Genomic DNA, 27,572 nt, shown 5'->3' on the forward strand with positions numbered 1-27,572 from the left:
CTGTGTATTTACTCGCTGTGACATGACAGCACATCAGCTGTGCTGTTCTGATGATTGCCTGAACTCGTTTGTCTTCGGCCAGACAACACACGAGAGTTGAAGATGTAATAATGCCCTCCCCTCCCTACGAAAGAGGCCTGAAAAATCATTGGTACAATATTACGAGCTTAAGAAGTAAAAAGAAAATCCACGTTGCTACAAAAAATTCAAGTTTAAATGCCTTATAGAAAAGTGGAAATAAAGAGCAGAGGGAGCACATCGTCCTGAAAAGTACGCAACTCAGCGAGCGCTGTTCTGCTTTGGACTTTGTTCTCTTTTCTTTTCTTAAGAAAAAGAAAATCCAGCAAATTAAGTCAAAATGTAACTGCTTCGTATTAAACGCTACCAATATCCCGTTACATACAAAAGGATAAAAAATAGTTTGTGTTCATTTTAAATGACGAACGATGGGCACAACAGCCTAGTGTCCAATTGATATCACATCGACTAGCCAAAAAGCGGACAAGAAATTATATATCAAAAAGTTTGTTTAATATGACACTTTCTCCATTCCTTGGACTTTTATTTTGTAGGACTGAGGTATACAGCAGGGAAGTCAAAAATGTGAAGGGGGGGAGCCTTAGAGGGGAGAAAGAAGCTTCATTACAGACACTTTAATACGACTGTCTCTTTTGACTGAGTGGCAGAAGAGCAGCCTATGCTCTGATCAGTCTTACTTTAAGAACCAGCCATTTCTCCTGCGACGTTACTCTGCAACTGTTAAGTCAATAGCAACTTCCTGGAAAACACCAAACCATGAAGAAATAGACTCAATTAATGCCATTATTAACTTCTCCAGTGCTTATCATCACCTGTACCACCTGCTGGCTTACAGCCACAACTTTTAAGACCAAATTTCAATCAATTCTTGGCATTCTCCATAATGCATATTTAAGTAATTGGCTTTCACCTATCAGCGTATGGGAGAGGTAACGTTTGTATGGCAAAGACATGCTTGTGGAAGCAAGCCCACCAGCCCAAATTAGCGTTACTGGTTCACTACAAGTATGAGTGGATCTGGGGAAGCTGTCTCTGTACTTCCATACCAAGCTGCAATCTCCTTCATTCATGTCGACAGACACATGAATGTGTAACGTAAGTACAGTTACTATATCTGAATAGGACCCAAGTAGCTATATCCTATAAATAATAAAAAATACATTTTTCTTTTGATAACTGACTGTAGATGTGAGGACTCTGTATAATTCAACCAAACGGTTGTATGCTGTACAGTCCTGTGCAAATATCATAAAAAAATTAATAATCCTTTTTTTTTTTTTTTTTTTGCTATAAGGCTTTGACCCTACATTTTTCACAGCAACTTAACTACCATCCAGCCTGTACCATATTTCACAAGCCTTCAGTCCAAAACTCAAACAGTCAATCCATATAGTGTCCATCTGCAGCACCCTGAAGTCAATATGCTTTCGTCAGTCATCTAAAGGCATACAAACTTCGCCAGATTCATCCCATCGAGACTGGTCGTTCTGTTCTTCTACGTCATCACCAAGCTCTTCATCACCTTCTCCCACTTCATTTTCTTCATATTCTTCATCCCTAGGGAAATCTGTGTCCTGCACCTGGTCTGCTCCCTCCTGCCCTCCAGGCTGAGATTTATCTGCACAGTCTACACAAACTCCATAGCGTCGAGATCCGTGTCTTATTCCAACACTGGCTGCTAGCATGAAGATCTTCTTACACACCATACATTTATACTTTTTATCCTTTTTATGCACCTATGGAGAAGAAAAATTAACAGCTGAGAATAAGCACATCGTACTAGAATACTATTAACAATAATTACTAATAAAAATACCCATTTTGCATCATATCATCTCAATACTGTTCAGAGAAAGAGTTCTAGAGATCCATTTCCACTTGAGCCATTCTCACAACCAACCACCATGAGGAGGAGAACGTTTAAAACATGTTGTAAAATAAAGACTGTTTCTATATCTTACTTTTTACTTTTAAGATAACAGCTTTGGAAATACCATCATCTTCTCAATATGAAATTACCTTGAAGTTTTCTCTCAGCATTTTTGATACTGCATTTTCCCCACAAATAATAAGAAGCAGCTATTAAACAGATATATATCTTCATCCAATTTATTTACACTACGACAAATGTAAATGAAGACTCCTCTTGTACACATGCATTGCACACACACAAACACACTGATGCTACCTACCAAGGAATGTCTCTTGACGTGCTCTCTTCGAGTAAACAGCTTCCCACAGATGTCACAGCTGAAAGACCTCACGCCTGTGTGAATGAGCAAGTGTCTCTTTAGTGTTCTTCTGTATTTGGCTACATAATTACAGTGGGGACACTTCAGCTTGTTCATAATTAAAGCAGAGGAATCACCTACAAGAAAAGAAGGCATCAGTAGAAAAGATGATGAAACAAAAGGTTTTTTTCAGTCTGTTCTTCCTGGTGAAAAAAGAAAACAACAAAACACAAGCGAATGCCAAAACAATAAAGCACCCACATGAGTTTTCATCAGCAATATCAGGACAATGCCTGCTGCTAGAAACCACAAATACTGGGGGGTCCTGCATGAATGATCTTACTAGAAAAAAGCACTTAGTTGTAAGCAAGGAATATTAAGTACAGGAGCACAGATCAACTATTTGAAAACAATTATTATTTCATGAGTCAGAGCGAGTAAGTGACCAGCTGATCACTTTGCTCAGGATTCTGTGGCATTTAGACAGTTAAAACCTTCTCCCAGTACTTCTGTTTTAGCACTACATGTGAGAACCACCTACCTGAAGATACGAATCACTACCAAAATTTAAACAAGGTGTAACCGAGTAAAAAATGAATGGTGACACTGACTAAAGGAGGACAGCACGAGATAACGTGATTCTGAAATAGCTAAAAGTGAGAAGGGATTAGTTCACATCTTAGCTATTCTGCCATCCAAACCTAATTTCGTCTAAGCATAGAAGAAAAAAGGGAGCAGAAAAGACTTCTGGAAGTAGCAATATCCCTGTTCTTTCTTATGAAGAGAGTTATTTATATTGCTTGGACTAGGGACAACACAGTTTGCTCAAGGGTTATCTGCAAAACCAAGGTTTACTACAGCTGCTTTTTGCTACGTGAAGCAGAAGAGCTTAGGATTCTGTGACAGCTGTGAAGGAGGCTGTGCAGCAACTTGAGAAAAGGATATAGACTGAACTTACTGTGAGATAAGAATTTATGGATACAATCGTAACCATATACAAAGGGAGCATCCAAAAAGCTCTAAAGCTGCATGATTATGTGTGAGAGTTTCTAAAGTTGACAGGAAGAAAAGACTAGTCAGTTACAGGCATGCCTCTATATAAGATGGCAACTTCACAGTGAAAAAGCTTCAAAACTCATCATGACGTCCAAGTTAAACTTTGCTGGTATTCAAAAATGTGCCTTGGTATATCTGAGTATTCACACAAGTTGCACAACACGTCGTGTAATGGGTTACATGGAAAGAACAGTTTGTGAGTTGTAGGGTTTTTAAATGCAGCCTTACATACATCAGCAGGGGTCTGGACAGGGACATTGGGGTTGTAAGACGAACCTAATAGCAGGCAGATCTCAAAAGACCTCAGTTTTAACCTCTTGCTCACTAGTGAATTTCACCTCCTGATGCCTCCACTTCTTCCCATGTAAAACCAAAATTGCTTGAAGCAAACCATAAACCACATACACAAGCAATATTTCAAAGTGTTACAGGGAAGAAGCAGGCATCACTATTGCCTGGTCTTATGAGTTCTTAAGGTCCTCTTCTCACTATGATGCGTTTTAGGAATCCAGCAATAACAGATATAGGTGCGGTGTTTTTGGGATACATTCCAACTGGATTCAGACAAAATAATTACAGATAATTGCTCACTTGAATAGGTGAAGGCACAGAAGTGTGAAAGAGTAGGTTATACAACATCAGTCTGACTGGAGTGGGCTTTAGTTACAGCTGCACTGAGTTCAAAGCATTTACCATAATTAAATCTTTATTAATGTATAGAAAATACAGAGATGTACTTTTTTATAAACAGATAAGAAGTTGCTTAAGCATTCGAAGTCTATTTATCTGCAGTTAGTATCTGCAGTTAGCTGGCTAAGGAGGGTTAAAAATCCCAACAAAACAAACCAACAACAAACCATCAGACCACTTCATATCGGTATCTACATATTCAGGCACAATACAAGAGTTAACTCATTCTGTTTTCACTCTTCCATATATCTGTGATCATTTTAGTCCCTCTGGAGAAGCAGACTTATTGACTTTAGCCAAAAAGGTAAAAGGGAAAGGGGGAAGAATACGTGAACACATAATCTAATAAATCTCTATGGAAGATAATCAAATATTACCAGCGGTGGCACACAGGTTAAAGAACAGAACAAAAGAAAGCAACCTGCTGTGCATCAGATATACTTGCCATTTTCCCAAGCATCTTTTGGCCAAGATTCTGGCAGCAATCCATACTTGAAGTCACTTGGAGTACCCGGCAGCAGTCCATACTTGAAGTCACTTGAAGTACCCGGCAGTAGTCCATATTTGAAGTCACTTGATGTCCCCGGCATCAGTCCATACTTGAAGTCACTCGAAGTCCCTATTACAGACACAGCACTACTTCAGCTTTCCTGCTTATAATCAGTCAGTTTGCATCTAAAACTATTTATCTTTCTTGAACCATGACAAAAAAGTTTAAAACGTTAAAACTCTTTCCACAGTCTTTGATATTAAGATGAATAAAGCTGCATTCCTGATTTAAATGAAATGAGGTCTTTGAATTACTCTCCATGGCATCATTTCTTCTCCCCATCTTGAGAAACACTCAAAGCCTCTTTAATACCACAGGAATGTTTATGGTAAGGATATTTATTCACTCGCTATCATCATGACAGCACTAACAAGTTTTCCAGTGGTTTCTCCTCGAAGCTGCTATGTTCAGTGACTTCATCTGCTCTACCACAAGCTGACTATTGCTTGGTACAAACACACTCATTTTCTACCAGAAGTGTGATTTTCTTTATTGCTTTAAACTACATCAGTGGTCCATAAAATGTTTTACATACCTTTATTTTTATAAAGTATCCCTACAGCTATATCTAAGTCCTTCTTTGAATAATCATCCCCATTACTTTATAACCACATCAATTCAAGAGATCACAATTATTAGCAATAAGTCAGCTTGAAGTACTAGCTTGTGTCTTTACATCTGGTCTTTAGACAAGCTGTACGTGAAGCCTGGATGGTTTCTGTACCCTTCCCCCCCCAAAAAAGAACAGAATTAGTCAGAAGCAAACAACACCATAAAAAGAAAAAAGATATTTACTTAGTTTTGACTTGTTTTAATTCTACACTTTTGTAATAAGCAATATCTGCATGACTGAATACAGACTGCATATAAGAGAGAACCATAAATAGTTCACCCAAAATTGCAGTAGGCATTTGACAATCGTGTTTGTAGGTCAAAGACTCTTCTGGCGAGAGAGCAAATCAATCTTACCCCCAATCCCCAAGACAGGAGTTTGCTGGAAAACATGAACTCATAAATCCATTAGTTTCCTCACAGGCACATAGTTGTTAAATAAACAAACTGCAATGGAAACTGGCACATTTCCTTTTATTTGTCTGGATGGTGCTGAGATCCTCACCACACTGGATTCCCAAACGTCACTGCTGTCAAAAACCTTGAGAGGACTTTGCACAGCAAATATATCTATTTTTTACTCTCAAGCCTGAGACAGTAGGTTTTAATAGTCCACAGACTTCTTCACTTGTCCCTGCGCTGCTCGTTCCAAGGATTTTTCCAGGAAGGGAAATGCTCTCGGAGGGTAAACTACATTTTCATACAGCTCGTGGTAAAAGCAACATACCAAAACACTCCTGACTTCCAGTTTTACTGGAAAAGAAATACAGATCATATATCTTCACAGTATTAGGCACAGACATTAGTCATATTTAAGGCTCTAGCAGTATTACAGTTGGCAGCAGCAACTGCAGCTGCAACATGAGAAGATAACAGTTCAAAAGGAAATAAATTAACAAATAGGAAATCTAGAATTTTACCAGATCTTGCACACAATGGCAAACGATAAGCAAAGCAATTGCCAAACTACAGAGTAATCAGAAAGCTATTCCGTCTATCTAAGCTTGTCACAAGCTGAGCTTGACTGGACAAAGGAAGAGAAAAATGAGTATTTTAATTAACCCGCCCAACTATTTTAGTATAGAAAGAAATGAGGGGAGCTATGGGGGAAGGAAGGCTCCATCTCCCTCTGCTTGAAAGAAACACAGTGAGAAGAACATTTTAATAAAACTCTTTTAAACTACAGACTCCAGTCGTTCTTATGTCCAAAAGAGGCAAGAACTCCTTATGCTAATTTGAAGCTATATACTCCTGCCATGCCAGCTCAACAGCTCAAGCAATAGAACAGATACCCTATGGACATGCCAACTCAACATTCCTTCGAGGTGAGCAGTAAACCTTCCTTCAGCAACGTGCAAGCAGCGAAGGAGCAGTGTTGTACATCTCTAGGCAACAGCAAAGATGACCTCAGGGCCCAGAGCCTCCAAATTAAAGCAGGCTTCGGGAGCTAACAGAGAGAAACAAAACTGTACTTTAAAACATTAGACTTTTTATTTATAAGCCATCTCTCCCCACCCCAATAGAAATGCCCTGTCTCTTGTTGAACAACAGAAGATCTTTAGTTGAAGTACTTTAATCACTTTCCTCTCCCTTGTAAGAGGATTATCTGTAAAATCAACAGACTGAGGACTGGACTGCTCACAGGTGTAATAAATATGCTGCGTATTGGCATATTACCTTCCTTCCTTCAAAATAAGCATACACCAAAGACTGCCAGTAAGTGAAGACTGACCAAGCCAAGCGCATTTATAACACTGCTGCTTGGAGAGTTCTTCTGGAACTAAGAGAACACACACCGACTGTCATGAGGATCATTTATGCCCACAGCTGATACTGAAGTTTGAACAAACTTAAGAGCTCAAATCCCTGGGTAGGTCTAGATCTTAGTCTAAGACTCGGCAGAGAGCCAGAGAGACTTAAGAGCTATAGTCTAGTTCAGATAAAAAGCTACTAAATCTGTCTGCCTCCAATGTGAAGAGAAGACCTGCTGCGACATGAAAGAACACCGGTATAGATACCACAAGAGATAAGAGCTTGCTGCAGACATTTCAGTGTCTGCAGAATAAATGCCTAAATAAATCCTAATTAAACCTAATACTTACTCCTTCTCATAACAATTTGTTGACTTAAAAAGCCTACTTTCTAGATAGAACATACACCTAATGTGTTCAAAACAACAGAGAGGAACTTTGAATGTCCAATGGTTCCCACACAGGAAAGACACATAGAGTGTGAATGGGAAATGCAATGATTCCTTAAGGTGGACGCAGAGTCTACAGTACGACAAGCTCCATACTGTTGCTAAGATAGGCGCAAGATGCCAGAAGACCCAACAGCTCAAATCAGTCTCTCCCACTGCCCCCACCCAGGCTACAGCATCTCTCAAACCTGCCTAGAAAGCTGTAGCTATAGTCACTGCCTAACTTGTTCTTGTCAAGGTAACACAACCCAACTGGTTTTGACAGGAGACTGAGGGCAACAACATAAAACATGGTGCTGGCAGATCAGGCAGAGAGGGAGGGGGGCACAGGAGAACACAGACAGTAAGGAGGAAAACAAAAAAAGGCAAACAATTAGAAGCAATAATTCTCAGTACCTTCAGACCAGTTCATCTGTCTACAGCCTTATCTTAATCTAAGGATGCTTTTCAACAGCATTGTTCATTCCTAAAACAGGTGGAAGCTAATAATTCAGATGTCAAATAGCCTCCAACGCCCACCCATACTTAGACTACGCTTGGAGAAGAGATTTCCACTAGCAATGCTATGTTTGAAAGAGAAACAAAACCAAAACCAACAAGCCACAAACCAAAATAACAATAAAGCAACACAAAGTGATTAACTATCAGCATTAAAACTCTCAAGATGTCAGTCTGAGAAGAGATTAGGACAGTTCCAAATACAATTAAGTGGTTGCGTAGGTTTTTACACAACAGAAAAACTTCCGAAAGCTTTTTACACTCTAAAACTGCTCCTTCTCAGATGAAAGGATAAATGAGATTCAGACACTGAATTGCAGTCTTAAAGGCAAGAGGTGAGGGAGTATCATCAGAAAGAAAACATGCGAGCAGAAACATCCTTAATTTGACAGCTTTGCTTTTTCTGCACCCAAAAATCGGCTGAACTTCTGGGAAGGAAAAGAGACATCAGGTGGGAGAAGATTAAATAGATCAATGAGAAGATCAATGATAGAAGCCTTTGAACAGGTCATTACAGAAACGGATATGGAGGTAAAGTGCATAGAAGGACGCAAAACTTCACAGGAGATCCAGCTGACTATAATAAATAACTTCTGTTTTCTTTATACCTACAGCCACTAAAAGCAGTGCCAAAAGAGGAGGAAAAGGAAACATGGTTTTTCCCTGCAACTCTTCTGACACGTTGCTTATTCAGACCAATTCAAAAAAGACAGAAAGTAGATCAGATAAGCGATTAGGCCACAGCTTTCAAGGATTGTAAGGAGAGCACTGGTAATCTACTGATACAATCTGGCTTGCTATTAGAGCTGGATTTGTTGCTTATGTTAAGTAACATGTGACAGAAAAAAACAGCACTGCCAAGAGCCACATACTGGCAAGGTGAAGAGAAGAAAATACATTATACTGTTCATTCCCAGAGTATTACTCACTTCTTTAACCTTGCTTCTGAAAAGAGGTCAGAGCAGATTACTTCTGAACTGCCTCTTGCAACAGAATCCTCCGACAAACTTGAGGTATTTTGCCAATTCAAATACCAATCCCAATTGCTCAGAATTTTTCCCTATTTCGCATTCATGAATATTGGTTTTCAGCTCTACCTACGGAAGCAGAACCACTAAATAACTCTGCCAGATAACCTCCAATTGCTATTCACTATCACTGCTTATAAGGCTAGCTTGCCGATCTCTCCATAAAGGCTACAACAGTGAAACGTGAGCTAGTAAGGACTGTCCCGATCCACATCATTTATTTGTGGAGGAGCTACTGATCTCAGGGAACAAGGAAGAACTTAGATCACAAGGAATCTCTGAAGGTCACCTAGATCAACCCAGCTCAAAGCAAGGCTAACTTCAAAGCTGGATTATATCTCGCTTTGAACCTTGCCAAGTGTTAAATGTCTACAAGGATGGAGTACACAATCTGCTCCAGCAAAACTGCTTTCACAGTCCACAGTCTGTGTACAGGCAGAATTTCCCTTGCTGCGACAGATGTTTTTCAGAGGTGTGCAGCAGAAGGGCAAGTATCTGGATTCATATTCTATAAAATCCACTTAAGATGCTGACAGACTGCAGGTATACACCCCTCCAGCTTCCCTATGCTCAATAAATTCAGTATCACAGACTCTCCTCAACATTTCTCCAGGTCCCTATTTCCTTAAGTACCCACCCACTGGACATTCGCCTGCTTAATGATACCTTTCCCATCCTAGGCTGCCCTGCACAGGGCACAGCATTTAAATGTGGTCTCGCAAGCCCTGAATTCAGGGAAATTACCCCTTCCCCCACCACACTGGCTATGTTCTTGCTAATTCTGCCAGTCTAAGGTTAGCCTTCACTACTGCTATGACACATGGCTGACTCGCATTCAACTTGCTGTTCCCAAAGGGCCCTTGGTTCTTTTCCTCAGTTACTACACAGCTGTACTGATGCAGAGTCGTAGAAGAAAAGGCATCCAGTAAAAAAGGAAACTTTATGCCAACTTTAGCCCTAGTACAAGGGTTCTCCACAAAGTAAAGCTGCTCTTTCTGCACTGGTATCGAGAGTTGCTATTGCTACCATTTCATCTGCTACATGTTGTTCTTAGGCCCTTCAAGGAATAATTAAATCAAGAAAATCATCACAAATAATAATAATCATACATGTCTCTGTTGGTATTTATTCTTACATAAAGACACAAGCACAGACATCACTGCTGTGTAGATTGTTTAGGTCAGAACAACGTTATATGCTAAGTGGTTTTAAGAAAATATTCAATAATGCTTCAATTTAGCTTCTCTAGCAGCAGGCAGTCTTAGAAGCAGCAGCATCCTTGACCAAAATGGGTACCTCAGGAGCACCCATTCTAGTCATACACTGCCAAACCCTGACCAGGAATACTGAAGCATTTTGTCCTTTCGTAGAGCTTTGAAGTAAAGGAAGGTACAAGACTAAGATACAGATCTGTAAAAACACAGATTTGTACAAAACAAACAAGAAGCACGCATGAAAATCTTCCCAAACAAATCACACAACCTTGCTATACTATGAGAATACTAGTGTATAAAGTTTCCATAATGCAAACACATTTCTGGCTGTGTATATTTACTGATGCCTGCCAGAAATCGGCACAAGGAAGAAATGCTGCCCATCTCAATTTCTTCAACCCCATGAAATTACTCTGAGACCTGTACAATACGACTTCAGAATTCTCACAGTGCACAGAGGATGAATGGTTGTACAGCAAGAACTCAACAGGAGAAACTGAAAATACAGTGAAAGGAAACATTCCCTAGTCAAACTTAACATCAATTGAAATCTACAGCCCATTATACCATACCTACAAATGCTGAGGTTGACCAAACCTTTCCCTCAAACACAACAGAAATAAAAGCAAAAGAACAACCAGTCAAACCCTGAGGCCTGTCAACCCCAAGAAAGTGAAGAGGAATTGACTCACTTATACTTCTATAAACCCTTATGAGACAAAGTCACTTTAGTGTAAAACCTCTCATAGGGAGTTACAGTAGTTTAATTGAATAGAACAGGTCTGACAATGCAGAAAATCTGGAAGTTAAGCAAGGAACTTATGGCTGTTTTTGTGTCAGTGAAGACAAAGTTATTATTAGAAATCCTTTACCAGACTTTTGGCTTCATACATGTAATCTATTAAGGAATCTGTATTCTAAACATGCCCCTTTAAAGTCAGCAGCAATCCAAGAGGATCTCAGACTTCTGTATCAAAATCACTTTCACTGCTCAATGCGTTATAAAATTAATCAGATTTGACTTCCTGAGCGACATTTTTTGAGGCACAGGAGGGAATACATCTGAAAGAATTGCACAGCTAACTTCTGCAGCCAGAGCTGCATATCCCAAATGAATCTGGAAGAAAGGCAGCCTCTGCTTTTCTTTATGGAGTTGCTGCCACAATCCTTATCATTTCTTAAATAGTCGAGGTAATGGAAAGATTAAGTCAGCAATTCAGATTGATGATTTCTTATAATTCAAATATTGCCTGTGATTTGATTGCATCCCTTAAAGTCGTAAGGACAACTGTCCTTATGTCCACTCCATCAGAACGTGGGAATCCACCTGTATTCCAGACCGTCCCTAAGAGAGGCAAATTTACTGGATTGGCCAGATTCCTGATCGTTGGACTCTCTCTGGATGTCTTTCAAAATCCATGGGGCCTTTATTTCCTTATTAGATAGGAAATGGAGCAAATAGAGAAGTTAAACATTCATTAAGCAATTTTAATTGTCCAATCAGGGTATATTACCACAAAAGAAGATTGGAGAAAAATATTCCTGATGCTGTATTAGTTTTCTTCATATGCCACAGTTCAGGCAAGCACATCAGTCTTGATGTCTTCAAGTACAAAGTTAATTAATTCTATAGTAAAACTTGTTTATCAAGTTATGACTTGAAGGAGCAACATATGACAAAAACTGTGACTAGCACATTTTTATAAGCAGCTTTAGACACTACTTGTAACGTTATGAAAAGTAGCTGTTTTCCAGCCAACTGAATTCAAATCCTTCTCTAGGAACTCCTACAAAGTTACCCAGAAAAACCTTTTTCCACAAAAGGCTGTTTTCATCTTGTCCTTGTTTTGTTACCCCCTCCTCGGATGCCATCAAACTAATATATAACCTAACATTACGTAGCCTGAAAATCATGCAAAGAATTGATCTGGTATTAGCTACACAACACCAACCAAATACCCCATTAATATGTTCTAAAGATTCAACACTGTCAGCTCTGGAAATCGTAAGGAGTAATTGACAGTTTTGTTCTGAAGTCTACAAACAGAATATGTATTCCAAATCACAAACTCAAATGAAAAAACTAGTCAGAAGTGGTGTGAATTCACAGAATCTACAGACAGACACTAAAAATATTAATTAGAATCACTGAGATTTCATCAACTGGAAACTGACTAAAAGATACAAACTGAATGCACTGTTATTTCCAGCTCGGTAAATGGTTAATTGCAGGATGCACCCTGGTTGTAAACAGCAAAGGTGTTTTTAACAGATTATTAACTAGAAAGAAAAATAGCAAAATAGATTGTACAATTCAGTGCGAAGGAACTCAGCTACTTTATTTCCCATAGTTAAACCTGGGGAACGTTTGAAAGCATCAGTAAAAGTAGATAAATGAAGCAAAAATGTCATATTGATTTCTAAACTCATCTTTATGAAGCTTTTTTGAAGCCCAAAGTGCTACTGCTTACAGGAAAGGTGTCAAATATAAACCCACTGGTAACGCAGAGGAAGAACTGATGTACCTCATAGCTATCTGCAAGAAAACTCACATTCACATTTGCTTCACCAGGATACGAGGAAACAGCATCACTGAGAAAACTTTTAAGATGATTTATCTAACACTTACGTAGTAGTACTCAATCAAAAACTCCATTTAGAATATTATTTAATTCAATGACTTTCAGCTATTTTTTTTTCCTTCTCCCTCTCCACGCACTGGATTCCATTTTAAGCTTTCATCATGAGAGCAGCAGTCCTTAAACTGGTTTCCCTTCCACCATGCCACCACCTATGGTACTTTTTCTCACCCCACAGAAAAGCCAAACAACCTAAAACCATCATCAAGGACACAGCAACCCACTTTGCATGTAATCAGACATCTAATAACCACAGCTGGTGTTAGTTATCCCCATCAGCACACCGCAAAGTGTAACAGTAGAAGCTCATTCTCTCTCTTTCAGCAACCAAAGAGACAGCAAGCGTATTACTTAGCTTGCATCACAGGAATTTACTATTCATTCTTTTTCTTCTAAACTCACTGTCTTATATGTGTTCCAAAAAACATTTTCTCATGAATTTTTAACAGCCTATTCATTTTTCTATCTTCACAAAAAACTTAATCCACAACTGAAAAGTTATCATGTAACCTGCAAGTTATTCTACAACCCATTCTTGTCATTCTTCCAATTCCCCACTCTTTCTTCTCTCTCTCTCTCTCCTGTCTCTCGCATGTTTTCTTGGATCTGGAGGGAAGAATTACAGAGTGTTTTATAGAACAAATGCACATGTCATCCATGGAATCTACTTTTACTTAAACTGCACACAGTAAAGGAGAAAACACCAGCTACTGAAGCATAACTAAGACTAAAGTAAGTGATATCATACTCTACCTCCACCATCTCTCACAGAAGAATTTTGTAGAGGGTTTTAGTACAAAGATATTAAACATAGCTTCCAAAGTGGTTCTAGTACTGACAGGAACATGTAATTATTTACCTAAGACCTCTCATGTTGCAGTCAAAGTACCAAGGAGATCATTAGTTGACAATACTTACAGAATAAATTCATTCTCTACGATCATAAAGCTTTCCATGATTTTGGACTGACACCACAGCATAAATTCAATGCATTTAATGCAGTTCTTTTCATCAAGATGTAGAATGAAATATATTTTACAAGTTAATTCTGCAGTACAACAAATGACTGGAAACCTCAGCTTCAGCATCTGGATGAGGGGCTGTGAGATATGGTTTAGGGGCTTGTGATAGCAATGGTAATGGGAGGATGGTTGGACTACATGATCTTGTAGGTCCTTTCCAACCTTATGGTTCTATGATTCTATTTCTGTCCAAACAACTGAACAAGTTTAATACTTGTTCAATCATCGCTGAACTGCCCCACCACCCATTACTTCCATGAGACAGCTCTAGTACACCTATATCAAGTCTGCAGAATGCAAACAAGCATTTATTTCTGTTGCTGAACACACCATTTGTTAGCTGGATACTTACTCCCTGTAATATTTCAAACAGTAAAAAAAGCTTAACTGCCTAACCCAAATAAATCAGAAGTAGAAAACGCACTAAATTGCGTCAGAAACTTGATATTTGTGCAATTTCTCACAACTCAGATCCCCATTCCTGCTCCAGACTTTTTCCTGCTGCCCTTCTTAAAGCTGCTGCAGCTAAATGCATGCTAGCAAGTAGTGCCACACAGCATGAGTAGATAGATCTGTTAATGCGGGTGCTGAAGGCCCAACACCCCTACCATACACATTCAGAGCTGTTTTACATCAGGCTAGATCTAACCCTGTGGATCCAAAGCCTGTCAGTGGTTGGCACATAACAAGCACATTTCTGTAACACAGCTTCCATTTTCCTTTCACACAGAAGAAACTCTCTGCAGGCCAAGAATGCTTCACAACATTAATCAAAGTACACTAAGAGAAGATCAAGAAATCCACTTTACAGGAGTACACTCTCAGGCTAACCTGAAAAGCTAGCATGGACATACCTACTGAGCCCAGAGACAAGTAACCCCACTCAAGCATTTATGGAGTGAGTGTCAGTTCCTTAGCACAGCCGATTCTGATTTTCTACATCCGCTCCTGTTGTGACACGCTGCTCACTAACAGCACATCCATCTCCTGTGTTGTCTGCTCCTGCTCTCACCAAATATAGGTGCCCGTAGCTTCAGTCTGCAGTACTCTACTGTCACATGTTGTTGCGGTGCTCACGTATATGCGATACACAAATGCACAGCAGTACAATGCAGCACAGAGATATCACGTGCCCGCTGCTGGACTGCTATTCACGTATTGCCTCCTCACACCTCAGCAGCTGCCAGCAACAGAGATAGACTTCTAACACTGTGGGCAAAGGCATTCCAGGGCCCCAGTACAATTGGCTTGGTCACAATCCTGAAAGGATTTCTTTCAGTCTTTGCTTTTCAAGGAGACTGGGGGTACAAGAACGAACTAAGGTCACCTCTACTTCCACCAGAACAGACAGGTTTCCGAGGCATTCCTGAAATCTCAAGCTGCTTTCAAATCTCCTTTTTTTCATCATTGGAATGCAAAAATTTCCACAGAAATACTCTGCACCCAAGGTCTGAGTGCTGGTGTTTTTTGTTAGTTGGTTGAGTTTGTTTGGGGGTTTTTGTTTGTTTTACATAATTTACACATGGGTTATTCCCTTTCCCCCCCTTCCCCCAAGCTCTGCCATCTAAACCTGAGAAGTAAAGGTCATTCACAGGCCTCTGAGATATCTGAAAAAGACATGCATTTTAAAATGCTTCAGAAACATGCTTAAAGAACTTCGTTCTTGCTACATCTCACATCCACGTGTTAGTCAAGAGTCAACTCTGAAACTAAAAATATTCAGAAGTCATACTTCCAAGATTGCTAATCCACCTAGAACTGATACAGCAGTATTTCAAATCCATGTTTCAGCTACTCATGCAATATAATGGTAATTAAAAACTATATTACCCCAAGTTCCAAATACACCAGGAACAGTCTGCTTAGAATTCTATGCGACAGTATTTACCTAGAACACATTTAATCTTATTCTAGCACTTTCAATAAGCAGTAACCCTTGAGGAAAAATAAAACAGATAAACAACTCCATGAAAAGTCACATTCCAAGATTTGTTTAAAGGACAGTTGAGCAAACTGTAATTTCTCTCTACTACATGTTGTTGTGGTATCTCTTTCCCATCTGCTTCACAAATCTATCTGCTTTAAGACTTCATAGGCAGTATTACTCCATTTTGCAGTTTCCCAGATATCCAGACAACGGTAGTGGAATGCTGATTTCTGCTTCTTGTTGAGATTCAAAGAGATGATCACAAAAATCTTTTGTTAGTGAAAAGAAGAAAATTCATAAGGCCATCTCCATGCAATCAGCATCAGCTATCACTTCTTGATATTGTGCCTAACTTTAGCTAGAGATTGAAACGTAGATACGAAGATTTTAGCTTTTACTAGTTGACAAGGACCTGCAATCAAACATCAGTTATAAAGAACATGTTGTGTACCACATGAGATTGGTTGGACAGTTCTTTTCTCTAACTGAAGACGCACTGCTGCAGCACAAGAAGGAGAACCAAGTTGCTGAATAATGCTAAACATGTGCTGAGTTTACTAGAACACCCTACCCGCCATACCCGTAAAGTAATTACGTTGCCATGTACCTGATTCGGAAATTTTTAAGTTATATGATTGATATTAAGCAATATTTACCTGCTTCTTCTTTAATGAATGACAGATCTTCTTCTGGATATGGGACTGACGGCTGCAACACTGAGCAATCTTCTGAGTTCTCTTCAGTGTTCGGCGGTATATTATAAATAAATCTTTTTGCAGTTTGGTTTTTCCTTCTCGCTTTTCCAGGTTCTTGAACTGATTGTCCCTGTGAGCCCACGTCATTCCACACAAAAACTTTCCCCTCACCTTGAGACTCGTTTTCAGCCATTTCAGGTGAGCTGTCCTGGACCCAGCTGCAGTCATTCATTTGGTAGCTTTCAATTTGGGCCTCGTCAATAGAGTAACCGTCATTCTCAGTTTTTATGCTGCTTGCCAAGTTGGTAAGATTTCGCGTTGCCCAGAAGCTGGCAACTTTCTGATCCCTTGGAGACATACCATCCCTACTAACAGACCTCCTGTTATAATCCACTACAACAGTCTCTGGAGCTTCTGATTTTATACTTATGTTTAAGGCATCTTTAATGAAATTGCGGCAAGACTGGACAACCTCCGTCATCTGAAGGTAGCTGGCCACTGACATCACTTCAATGGCATTTTGGCTCGTAAGCACGAGGTTACCAGAATACAAGAAGTCCAAAATGACAGAAAAACCTTGAACAGCAACAACATCTAAATAGGTAACAGTGGTTTGGTTACGGCTTTCTTTGTTTGTAAAGCAATACAGAGTCTTAAAGAAGCGGCTGCCTGCAACCAGGATGTTCTTGTGAGCTCTGAAGACCCTCCCACTCACCACAATATTGACATCGCAGAGAATGCCTTTCTTCCTCTGCTCATTTAGTTCTTGCAGGAGCTGATAGCAGTAAGAGTTCTCATTTGGCCTGCTGTTAAAATCACAGTATCCTTCATTGTTCAGTTCTGACGGTAACTCCGACTCCTGGAATTAGAAAGAAAAACAATCAGCTTTTCACAAACGCTCTCTTTAGTCCTGCAACACTATTAAAAGGATACCAAACTGAAGATAGTGCTACTCCATTTTTTCTTAATTAGAATCTTGGTTATAAACGCAGGCTGAAACACATGTTTGAAAAAACATTTCCATCAGCTAAGAATCACGTTCTCAGACTGCATCCTCCTCCCATATTTGGAACAAAACTAAAAGAAAATTGCCATAAGGACAAAGGAAGTAAAATTTGGGCCAAAAGTGAAATAAGATTTAGATGAGAATGAAGTACTTGACTTTGTACATTAAAGATTTGCAGTCTGAGATTTATCTAGATGGTTCTCACATTCCCAGTTCATTCAGTCAATAAAGAACCTTGATCCACACTCAGCATTTGCTCATGCTGAGAGATGGATACATAAAGATGATCAATTTATCTTCCCAACCTGTGCCTAACTGTTCTAAAGAAATCATAGTACCAGAGCAGTTAGAACAGCAGCTATATTTCCACAGTTCTATAAATTAGGACTTCTTACAATAAATCCCCATTGTACAGGCTTAAGATTAAATACTGGTAATACAAGTGAACAGAATGCTGCAGGTGACCAAACAAAAGTCAGGCTTCCATTACGTTACTTAGCCAAGACTTCCTTGAATCAAACTACACTGGAACTTCCCAGCAACACCACCTTTAGTTGGTTAAAATACCGACAACATGCACTTATATGCCTCTCCACAAGCCTTTCAAGAAATGATCTTAAACAGCTTCAGACATTTCCCAGCAGTATAATCAGACAATCCAACACCAAGAGATGAATTCCTAAATAATTAGTTCAGGCAGAAGCTGAAGTAACGAGAGGCTTGAAGTACATTTTACACTGCTTTGTAACTGTTGTTTAGACAGTGATGATCCAAATCTGTTACAAGAGAATCAGCCAGAAGAGAGCAGAAAACAACAAAAAGAGATCGTACCTATATTAACTGATAGATGACATTGAGTGCATTACAGGTCAGATTCAGTTCGTGGGTTTTCATGAGCTCATAATATAAATGGGGGGCTAGAACGCATCCTGAAAACAAGTACTACCCTTAAGTTGGGATTATGGCAGAATTGACTATATAAAGAAGCCACTTTCCACCATACAGGAATCAGTGCCTTAAATCAGCACTTGCTTCAAGTTATAATCCCAGTGTGGATCACTAGAATGGCAGCTGAGGTCACAGAATCATGAGGTCAAGCTACATACTTCAGAAGAGATGTTTTCTATCTCTGAGCAGCAAGCGATGTCCAACACGATCAAAAGAGAAACTTCCCAGTATCCCCTGCAGAGAAAATTCAGTTTGCTGCCATGTTCAGCTCACTTCTAAATCTCTACCCTTTTTGGGGGGAAAAAAACAAACAAAAACAACCTTCAGTGGAAAGAAGAGAATAAGAAAGAAGCAGCACGACAAGCAATTAGTCTGTTATGTGAAAATGAGGCACATCTTTGTCCAGCCCCAGCTTACTTCTTTCTACGTGCTCTCTGACAAAGGCGAGCGCTCCCTCTGATCAGAGCAGTGAAACAGGAAGCACACCCTAGATGTGACAGCTCAGTCTGCCTCCGAGTTCTGAGCACTTCAGAGCCAGACAAACTTTCTCTTACTCCACGGAGCAGTTTCAAAACTCCGACTACGCTGACTTCGGGTCAGAATAAAAACAGAAGCGATGGCATTGAAGTGTCGTCACTCTAGTCACAGCCAAACATCAGTGACTTCTGTCTTTCACACTGTCAGGCACGTGCCACAATAGCTGATGCGTCTTCATTTCCTGAGACAATATTCAAGATTGCTCTGCAGCCGGCCTTTCCTCTTTATGTTTGACTACACAGAAGCAATAAAGTATGTTTGAAGTAAGGATGTGTACGCAACCAATCCAGCTGAGAAATAAGTAAGATGTACAGTGCATCTTTCCTTAAGGAAAAAAAGGGCAGCGCAATGAGGACTTGCAGAATCACAAGCTATAGAAGCGAGGCTGAAGTCTTTGTTATGAAAACAACAGAATGCCAAGGGAAAATAAGGGACATAATGCAACAACCATTCAAAGTACCAGGATACTTCACTAGGAGAGTGGTTAGGCCCTGGAACAGGCTGCCCAGGGAGGTTGTGGATGCCCCGTCCTTGGAGGTGTTCAAGACCAGGTTGGACGGGGCCCTGGGCAACCTGATCTAGTAAATGTGTATGTTTGGTGGCCCTGCCAGGCAGGGGGGTTGGAACTACATGATCCTTGAGGTCCCTTCCAACCCGGGTCATTCTGTGATACTCTGATTCTGTGGTACACGCTGGGAGAAAGGGATAAGCATTAGCAGTTAACAGAGAGCACACAGATTTTCTTTCAGCTACCTGCAGAACTGAACATGAGCGACTAACTGCTGCTGGAAACCAACTCTAACACTGCACCGTGAGCTAAAGGAAAGCCCTGCCATCAGAACAGTGAACAAGACTGTGTAAACCAAGTGTGACACAGTTAGCATCCACTATGGGAAAAAATGAAAAAAATGCCATATCCCTTGGAGACTTTTAAACATCTCCCCTCTCCATAGAGAAAGTATAATGCGATTCAATGGGAGGTAAAGTTAAGAAAATAATTACAGGAAAAAAATAATAAAAGAGGATTTATTTTTAATGTTCTATTACCCATGTAATGCTCATAGCAATCACCGTAAGGGAACTGTTTTTCTGATGAGAACCACAAACTGCTATTTCCTTAGATGCCAATTGTAATTTCAGAATACAAACATAAATATCCCCCTGGCTTAGGTTACCTCACCAGCAAACAGCTTTATCCTTGACAATGATAAGACACACAGAATAGAATGGAAGACTTTCATTCTTGTTTGTGGACTTTCCAGAATCAGCCTGAAAAGCTTCGCTCTGTAGGTGAGATTAAGCAGCAGTGCAACAGATCATGAACTGAGCTCAGATTCAGCCAACTGGTCTCCAAATGCACCCAAAGACAAAATGACTCCTCTGTATGTACAGCTCAGTAATTACAGCCACCTAAAAGCTAACTGTAACACAAGGATGATCAGAAGCACTACTAGAAACTTGCTTCCTCTCTCACTGTGCCGCCACACCATGCTCTCCTCATAGGAGTGAAAGCAGGAGGGAGGTGAAGGAAAGCCCTCTGAGCACAGATTCCACCCCAAATGTTTGCATATTTAAAGCAGTAAAGCCACATTTTTGCAATCCCTTCCCTATTGCCACACCTTGCTCTACAGCAACTTCTCAATGCCCCCAAATTAATTCTCCTGCTGAAAAAACAGGCTGTTTTTACACACGTGCGGCTGCCGAAGGAGATGCTCTCAGCAAACAGCTGTACATGCAGGATGCTCCGCTGCTGCTTCACAAGCCTCAGTCAGCATCCCTCAGGAAACACAGCACTGCGGCATAGCTGCACTAAGTGCCTAATGCACAACCCAGCAGCTCTGGGCCTGGAAAGAACACGGCATAAATCCACTGTAAGCGATGGTGCTTACTCTGAAGGCCTGACCGCCTCCTCAACCAGAGTAATTCAAGAAGTAAGTTAACTTAGAACGCCACAATGCAACTTTACATTTGAAGCACGACCTCTATTCATCAGTGCACGCACAAAGCAAACAATTACAGTTCAAATGGAAAAAGTTGCTTGACCCAGCAAGACAGTTCAAATGTTCTCAGGTCTATAGAGTAACACATCAAAGGCCTTCCTCCTTTCCGAGAGCTTCTGCTTTAAACCAACGCACCCGCTAGGCTGGAGAAAGCTTTCCTGGCACTGATGCCAAAGCTCGCTTCGAATTATGTCCACATAAAAAAAAGTGTTTTAAGAAGCAGCTTTGAGGACAGGAACCACAAACAGATGATAAATCTGCAACTCATGGATCTAAATTCATCACAGAACTAAAACATTTGGCAGTGACTTCCCAGTAAGTCTCAATTCTTTTCAATTAAAAGAGAAATATTTCAGCTACAAGTCTTATTTAACAAAAAACCCAAGGTAGCTTCAGACTGGATTATATCTCTCCTTAAGCTTTAACGTGGCAACACAGACCAGCCAAAAAACTAAAACAGAAAGAATTGAGCTTTTTGTCTTAGAAAGTAGCACCAACCAACAGCTCCGTACCCTTCAACTGCAGCAGCTGTAACCACTCATGCATTTCGGCATTCCGAATTAAAAGTACCCCAAAAATAAACTGAAATCATCACTGGCTTCTTCACAAGTGTAACATCCAACAGACCCACAGAAATTTCCACTGCTTTACTGTCTTAACACCTACCATTTCCTTTCTGCACTTGAACGGTGGCACTCCGCCATATGTTTATTAGCAGCTGCTAAACATGCCCTGCAGTTGAAGCTTGTCAAGTCAGGAATACATATGCATTGTCTCTAAAACAAAGAGCGAAAGGCCTCTCCCAAATTTCATTAAATTTAAAAGGCTTTGCTGCCTCATTATGTATGTTGGAAATACAGTCGGGGTACAAATTACCTACTTTTGTTCCAAGTATCTGGTATCAAGGCATTAAGATCAAAATAGGGCTATTGTTCCGGCATTAGTTAAACATATGGATCTAGAGAAGGAAGAGTGCTATTACAAACACGAAAGGGGAAAATAATGACACAATAAGCACAAAGAAAACACAGATTCTTAACCGTATTTACAGTAGAGCAAGTGCAACCCACAAGTGCACCACAGAAAACCTACAGTGACCCTTAAAAACTGAACTTTTCTCCTTGTAAGAAGTTTCTAACTCAAGCACAGCTGAGCAGGGATGCACCCAGCACTGTTTCTATTCACAACCAGCACTGCTACGGCTACCTTACAGAACCTTACTTGGTCCAAACCTCATCATTACTTGCACTAACATTTAGGCTGCTCCCTTCTCGCCAATATCAATTAGTCTTATGACAAGGTATGGAGAGGAGGACAGAAGGACAGAGTATTGAGTTTAGTAAGAAAAAACTGCTCGGAGTATGTTTTATTTACACATAGCTACAGGCAGCAAAAGAAACTTTCACATGTGACACGAAGTAACAATATCTGGTGGGAGGGAGGCTGCACAGTGACAGGACATACCTCTGCGGGGTAATCAGCCATAACAGGATGGCGGGGAACATACCATGCTAACGCGAAACAAAAAAGAACGTTTACAAAATAAAGAGAAGGAAAATTGCAAATGAGAGATTCGAAATAGAAACTGGAGGTATTTAAGGCAAGTCAGGCCAAAATACTGCAGAGTAAATAGCAAACCTCAGATTGCAGGAAACCGATAGTGACCTACCGCCATGAAGGGTGCATAGCAGCGGGCTCACAATGGCACTCACCCAACAGGGAGCATTACTCATCTCAAAGGTGATCGCTGCCTTTATCAATCCCAAACGGTGTCCTGGATAGCTGGTATTGCTTCAGAAATCATAAGGTTCTCTTGCAATCCTGCAGGAGTTCCACGCACAACTTGTGTTCCTTTACAACTAGCCCTAATATCACACTCACCTACGGTGCCTGCCATCCTAATGCCCTACCCAGAGATTAGGGCAGCAGCTTTTGTCCGAGGTACCCTGAGCTCCTTAAGGTGCTCAAGCAACATGGCCAGTGCAAGCGCTGAGCTATGAGCTGGACTATGGATTCGCCTGCACAACCACAGTAGGGGCTTTAAGGAGAGCTCAGTTCTAAGCTGGGAGAGCACAGCTCCAGGATGAACCTAACCCACAGCACGCTGCAGGCCGGTCAGTCCACGCGAGCAGGCTTCAGCAGTGCAGGCAACCTTAGGAAGAAAGGCTGGTGATTCAACGAGACCATCCCTTAGAACACATGTAGATGAAAAGCTCTGACTTCACCCTGACTTACTCAGAGAGCAGCCAAGATCTGCAATAACTCTAAGTTCAGCAGGGAACAACAAAGAGTTTGGCCAATCCAAAAGCGTTAGAGGAGATGCCGGCGTATTAACGCAGCTTTCAGGAAACCACATGTTTATCTCAAACAAACACCAAGCGATTACACGTTTCTGGCTAAGTAACTCGATCTAAAGCGACCCGTTTGGTTAAGGCTGAAACTCCCTGGCCTGCAGCAATAAGGCGGCGTACGGAGACCCGGGCAACAGGACGGCGAAACGACGCCGATTTAACGGCGGTGAGCGCCGGTTTCGCAGGCCGGACACTACCCTCCCTCCGCCAGTACCGCAGGAGGAAGTTGTAACTCGCGTTTGTAAATCAGTGCAAGAACATTGCCGGCAATACGCAACTGCCGCCCGCACCGCAGCTTTTCCTCCGCCAGATAAAGGCAGCCGGGGATGCGGGACCCTCGCGCTGAGTTCGACGCACGGAGCCGTGCGAGGAAGCTCTCGCACGTGGGCAAAGGGAAGGGGGGAGACAAAGCATGACCTCATTGCAGCCTTTCAATACCTGAAGGGAACTTACTCCTAGGAGGGGAGTAAACTCTTGGAAAGGGCTGATAATAGCAGGACACGGGGAAATGGTTTTAAGTTAAAAGAGGGAAGATTTAGGTTGGATGTTAGGGGGAAGTTCTTCACTAGGAGAGTGGTTAGGCCCTGGAACAGGCTGCCCAGGGAGGTGGTGGATGCCCCGTCCTTGGAGGTGTTCAAGGCCAGGTTGGACGGGGCCCTGGGCAACCTGATCTAGTAAATGTGTATGTTTGGTGGCCCTGCCAGGCAGGGGGGTTGGAACTACATGATCCTTGAGGTCCCTTCCAACCCGGGTCATTCTGTGATTCTGTGAAAGCAAAAGCCGACAGAAACAAACTAAAACAAAGAGCCTGCTATATATAAGGGGAGGAAGGGCGACCTGCCGCCTACCTGCTCGGCGCTGCCCGGCTCGTTGAGGCGATGCTCGGCGGAGAGGTGGTGCCGCAGCAGCAGGGCCCGCTTGTAGTTGCGGGTGCCCTTGCAGAGCTCGTCGTGGCCGCCGGGCACGGGGCCGCCCGCCAGGATCAGCTCGGGAGGGGCGGCGGCGGCGGCCGCGGCGGTGCACCACGCGCAGGACATGAGGCCGGTCTCCTGGCAGTAGTAGAGCCACGGGAACTCCTTCAGCCAGGAGCCCTGGAAGGAGACGTGCAGCTTCTGCAGCAGAGACTTGGGCCTGGCCAGCGGGAAGTGCCGGACGCTCTCCCCCTCCCCCGCGCCCACGCTGCTGCCCTCCGCCTCGTCCCCGCCGTCGCCCCCGGACCGCCTGCCGCTGCTGCAGCTGCCGCCCTCCGCGCCGCTGCCGTCTCCGAGGCTGCCCCCTTCGCCGTCCTCCTCGTCGTCGCTGCTGTCGCTGAGCGAGCCGCCGTCCTGCGCCAGCTCCTTGCCCTCCAGCAGCCCCTCCGGCTCCAGGCCCTCGGCGCCCTCCAGCTCCATCTCGTCGTCCGCCCCCCGCCCGTCGTAGCGCTTCCTCGGCCAGGCCGCCGCCTCGCAGCCATTGTTGGCTCCTCCGCCGCGGAAGGCCAGCGTCCGCCGGTTCCTCTCGGCGGGGGGCGACGCGGCGTCCGGCGGCGGCGGCAGCAGCAGCAGCTCCTTCTCGTCGCCGGCCGCCTCCGGCTCGTCGGCCTCCGGCCCCTCCAGCTCCGCTTCCTCGTCCGCCCCGCGCCCGTTCGGCGCCTCGGGGTCCTGTCTCTCCCAGGCCTCGGCCCCTCCGCCTCCCGCCGATGCGGCCGCGGCGGCCGCCGCCACCAACCCTCCTCCTCGGAACGCCAGCGTCCGCCGGTTCATCTCCGCGAACATGGCGGGCGAGCGAGCGCGCCCCCCCGCCGCCGCCTGGCGCCCCCCGGCCCCGCTCCGAGCCCGGCTGAGGGGCCGCGCCCGCGGGAACGAGCGGAGCGGAGCGGAACGGCCGCCCGACGAGAAGGGCGGAGGGGGGCGGCGGCCGAGAGAAACGAGCGTCCGGGGCCGCCCCCCCCGCGGGCTCCGGGCTGAGATCGCCGCCGCGGGGCTGCCCACAATGGATCCGGCCGGGCTCGGCGCCGCTTCCGTCCCTACAGGCCCCGGATCGGGTCGAATGGCAAATGAACAACGGGCGGCTCCCACAATGCAACGGGACGGCCGCCGCAGGGGAGGGGGAGAGCGAGCGGGGGGCGGGCGGCCGGGAAGGGAAGGAGGGGAGGGAAGGAAGGAAGGAAGGAGGGGGAACGGGGGGCGGCGGGGCGGGGAGCGAGCGACGAGCGCGGTGCCTTCCGAGCCCCGCCCCGCACAGCGCCCTCCTACCGAGGGGCCGAGGGATCCCACTCTGCCCGGGGCTGGCGGGGTGGTCGGGACCGTTATGTGCCACCCGACCGGCCGCACCGGGACCGCTTGTCGGGAACGGCCGAGCGAGGCTTTAGGGCCGTCGCTTATAGGGTCGGTTCGCTCCGAAAGCCGCCCGTTGTGGCCGCGAACAGGTGAGGCCGTTTGTGGGTAAGAGCTGTTGGCTGAGCTCATCCTTGAGCTTCCTCTCCTGCTGGTGCCGTGCGACGCTCTCAAAACGCCTTGGGAAAAGTAATTTCTCAAGTAATTGGTAATTGCTACCAGGTACTTAGTGGAAATTTTTTTTCTCCTGGTTGGGATTAAGAAAGTCTGAAATTCCAGAGGCGGCTGGTGAATCCCTGATGGATTAAAAGAGCCGCCTTGAGGCAGCGGCACGTTTCCAGAAGCCCCCTTCTGGAATAAAGATGCTCTGGGTTTCGGTGAGGGTTTGGAGATGAAGCATCCCAACATTTGCTGTGCCTCGGCGGGGCACGGGGTGGAGATAGCGGCTCAAATCCAGAGCCGTCAAAGCGAAGGGTTCCCACGATGCAGCCCGTGTGGAAACTCAGACGGCACTTCCTCAGCTCCTGGCTTTGTGATGCTTCCATATCCCCGAGCGTGAGATCGTCGCCTGTCAGCGTTTGTCAGCTGGCTGCTGCCTCACGCCTGTCTACATTGCGGTTTCTCAGCCTTTCGAGAACCGAGCTGCTCTTAAAGCCTGGTGTTGGAGGTGCTTTCTTAGCGGATCTTTCTTACTGAATGATTAAACTAGAACAGGTTGCTCGCATTAAGAATCCCTGCAGGGATTCTCGTGTAGAGGGGAGATTTGTTGCAGCCAGGAGCATAGCCGGCATCCAGGAGTGTTTAAAGCATTCCCAGTGGATGCTTGGAGATGCACCGGGGTGCTTAGAAAGCGTGAGAGGAATTGCAGGATAAGGAGCCATAGGTCTCTGCAGTAGAGTGCAAAAATAATCTGCATTTGAGTACAGAATTGCTAATAAAATTGATAGAGAATCATAAAATAATTTAGATTGGACTTCAAAGCGGGACCGGCCTCCGTTACATTGTGTTGCTCAGGGACAGCGTCTCAGCCTCTCCCAGACTGTTTGCGCAGCAAACCTTGAGTGCTTCGTCAGCCTGACACAAGGGATTCCACCTCCGTTCGGTGCATGGGGATCTTAATCAAACCTTCAGTGGTCCATAGCATCTCTGTGACACCAGAATTTAGGTTGTATGGGAGAGAACTCTTCGCTGCTTAACTGCCCCAGCCCTATAGATAGCACACGCTGTTTAATTCAGTCTGAAATCCAATTCTCCAGTTAACAACATTCAGCTTGCTTGTTTCTCTGATAATCCCTTGGTTCTTTCCGCTTCTTTCTCTTCTATTACAGAAAGACCTCCAAATCTCCCACGGTTCATTGACAAGAATTCATAAAGCGATGTAGCTTCCTGTAAATGAAGAGCTCTCGTGCCTCACATGAGGGAGTGGAATAATTAACGGATGCTTCACGTTCCATGTGCTGCTGCAATGTGGCATTTTGCACCGCATCTAGAACAACACACACCTGAATTGTGCTGTTGTCAGTTGCTGGTACTGCTTTGTTTAAAGATAATTTATTGAATGGGATACCGTGAAAAGGAGCAAATATTGCATGGGCTCCTGTTTATCACTCTGTGTGCTTATATGTACATAGATGAAGAGAATGATTTATGAAACTGCTTAGAGGGTGAGTATCATTGCTGAAAAATTCTGTACATAAGAGTATTACAATTCCATGCTATTAAATTCAATGCTATTAAAATTCCATTAAAGCATTTCAATGTGTCCTTGTGCGTTCTGCAGAATTAGGGTTCCAGTGAACAGTTTGCAAGCTCCAATGAAAAGAATAGGATCTTCTGCTTTTAAATGATAAAACCCATTGTGAGAGACTCTGAGGACTGAATTCTCAACCTTGTGTGATCCATGGTGGAGTGTCCTATCAATGAGGGACAATACACAAGCCATAGGGGCAGCGAGCTTTCTACGCATACCCAGTGTTTCCTTTTGTTGGAGCTGAGTATTTGAAGTCTGAGGCAA

General features: G+C 43.3%; 2 protein-coding genes across 3 annotated transcripts; one reads left to right on the forward strand and one right to left on the reverse strand.

Annotated features, from left to right (window-relative positions):
• Window positions 1-509: 509 nt before the first annotated feature.
• On the reverse strand, window positions 510-24,997 carry ZBTB10 (zinc finger and BTB domain containing 10). Its single transcript, XM_015855867.3, has 5 exons — window positions 24,092-24,997; window positions 16,363-17,260; window positions 4,462-4,635; window positions 2,232-2,407; window positions 510-1,775 (listed from the first exon to the last, which is right to left on the reverse strand). The coding sequence occupies exons 1-5, from the start codon at window positions 24,995-24,997 to the stop codon at window positions 1,470-1,472; spliced, it is 2,460 nt and encodes an 819-aa protein (XP_015711353.1). The 3' UTR covers window positions 510-1,469.
• On the forward strand, window positions 24,996-27,310 carry LOC107310345 (uncharacterized). 2 transcript variants are annotated; one of them, XR_014942500.1, is made up of 2 exons: window positions 24,996-25,780; window positions 26,887-27,310. XR_014942500.1 is itself a non-coding variant. In XM_032442780.2 (2 exons), the coding sequence occupies exons 1-2, from the start codon at window positions 24,996-24,998 to the stop codon at window positions 26,928-26,930; spliced, it is 699 nt and encodes a 232-aa protein (XP_032298671.2). In that variant the 3' UTR covers window positions 26,931-27,310. The 2 variants fall into 2 exon arrangements, 1 of the variants encoding a protein (XP_032298671.2); XM_032442780.2 differs by having other exon boundaries at window positions 24,996-25,650.
• Window positions 27,311-27,572: the final 262 nt, after the last annotated feature.

This window comes from Coturnix japonica, chromosome 2 (assembly GCF_054131305.1).
Source record: "Coturnix japonica strain WE chromosome 2, WE-NBRP24, whole genome shotgun sequence".
NCBI lineage: Eukaryota > Metazoa > Chordata > Aves > Galliformes > Phasianidae > Coturnix > Coturnix japonica.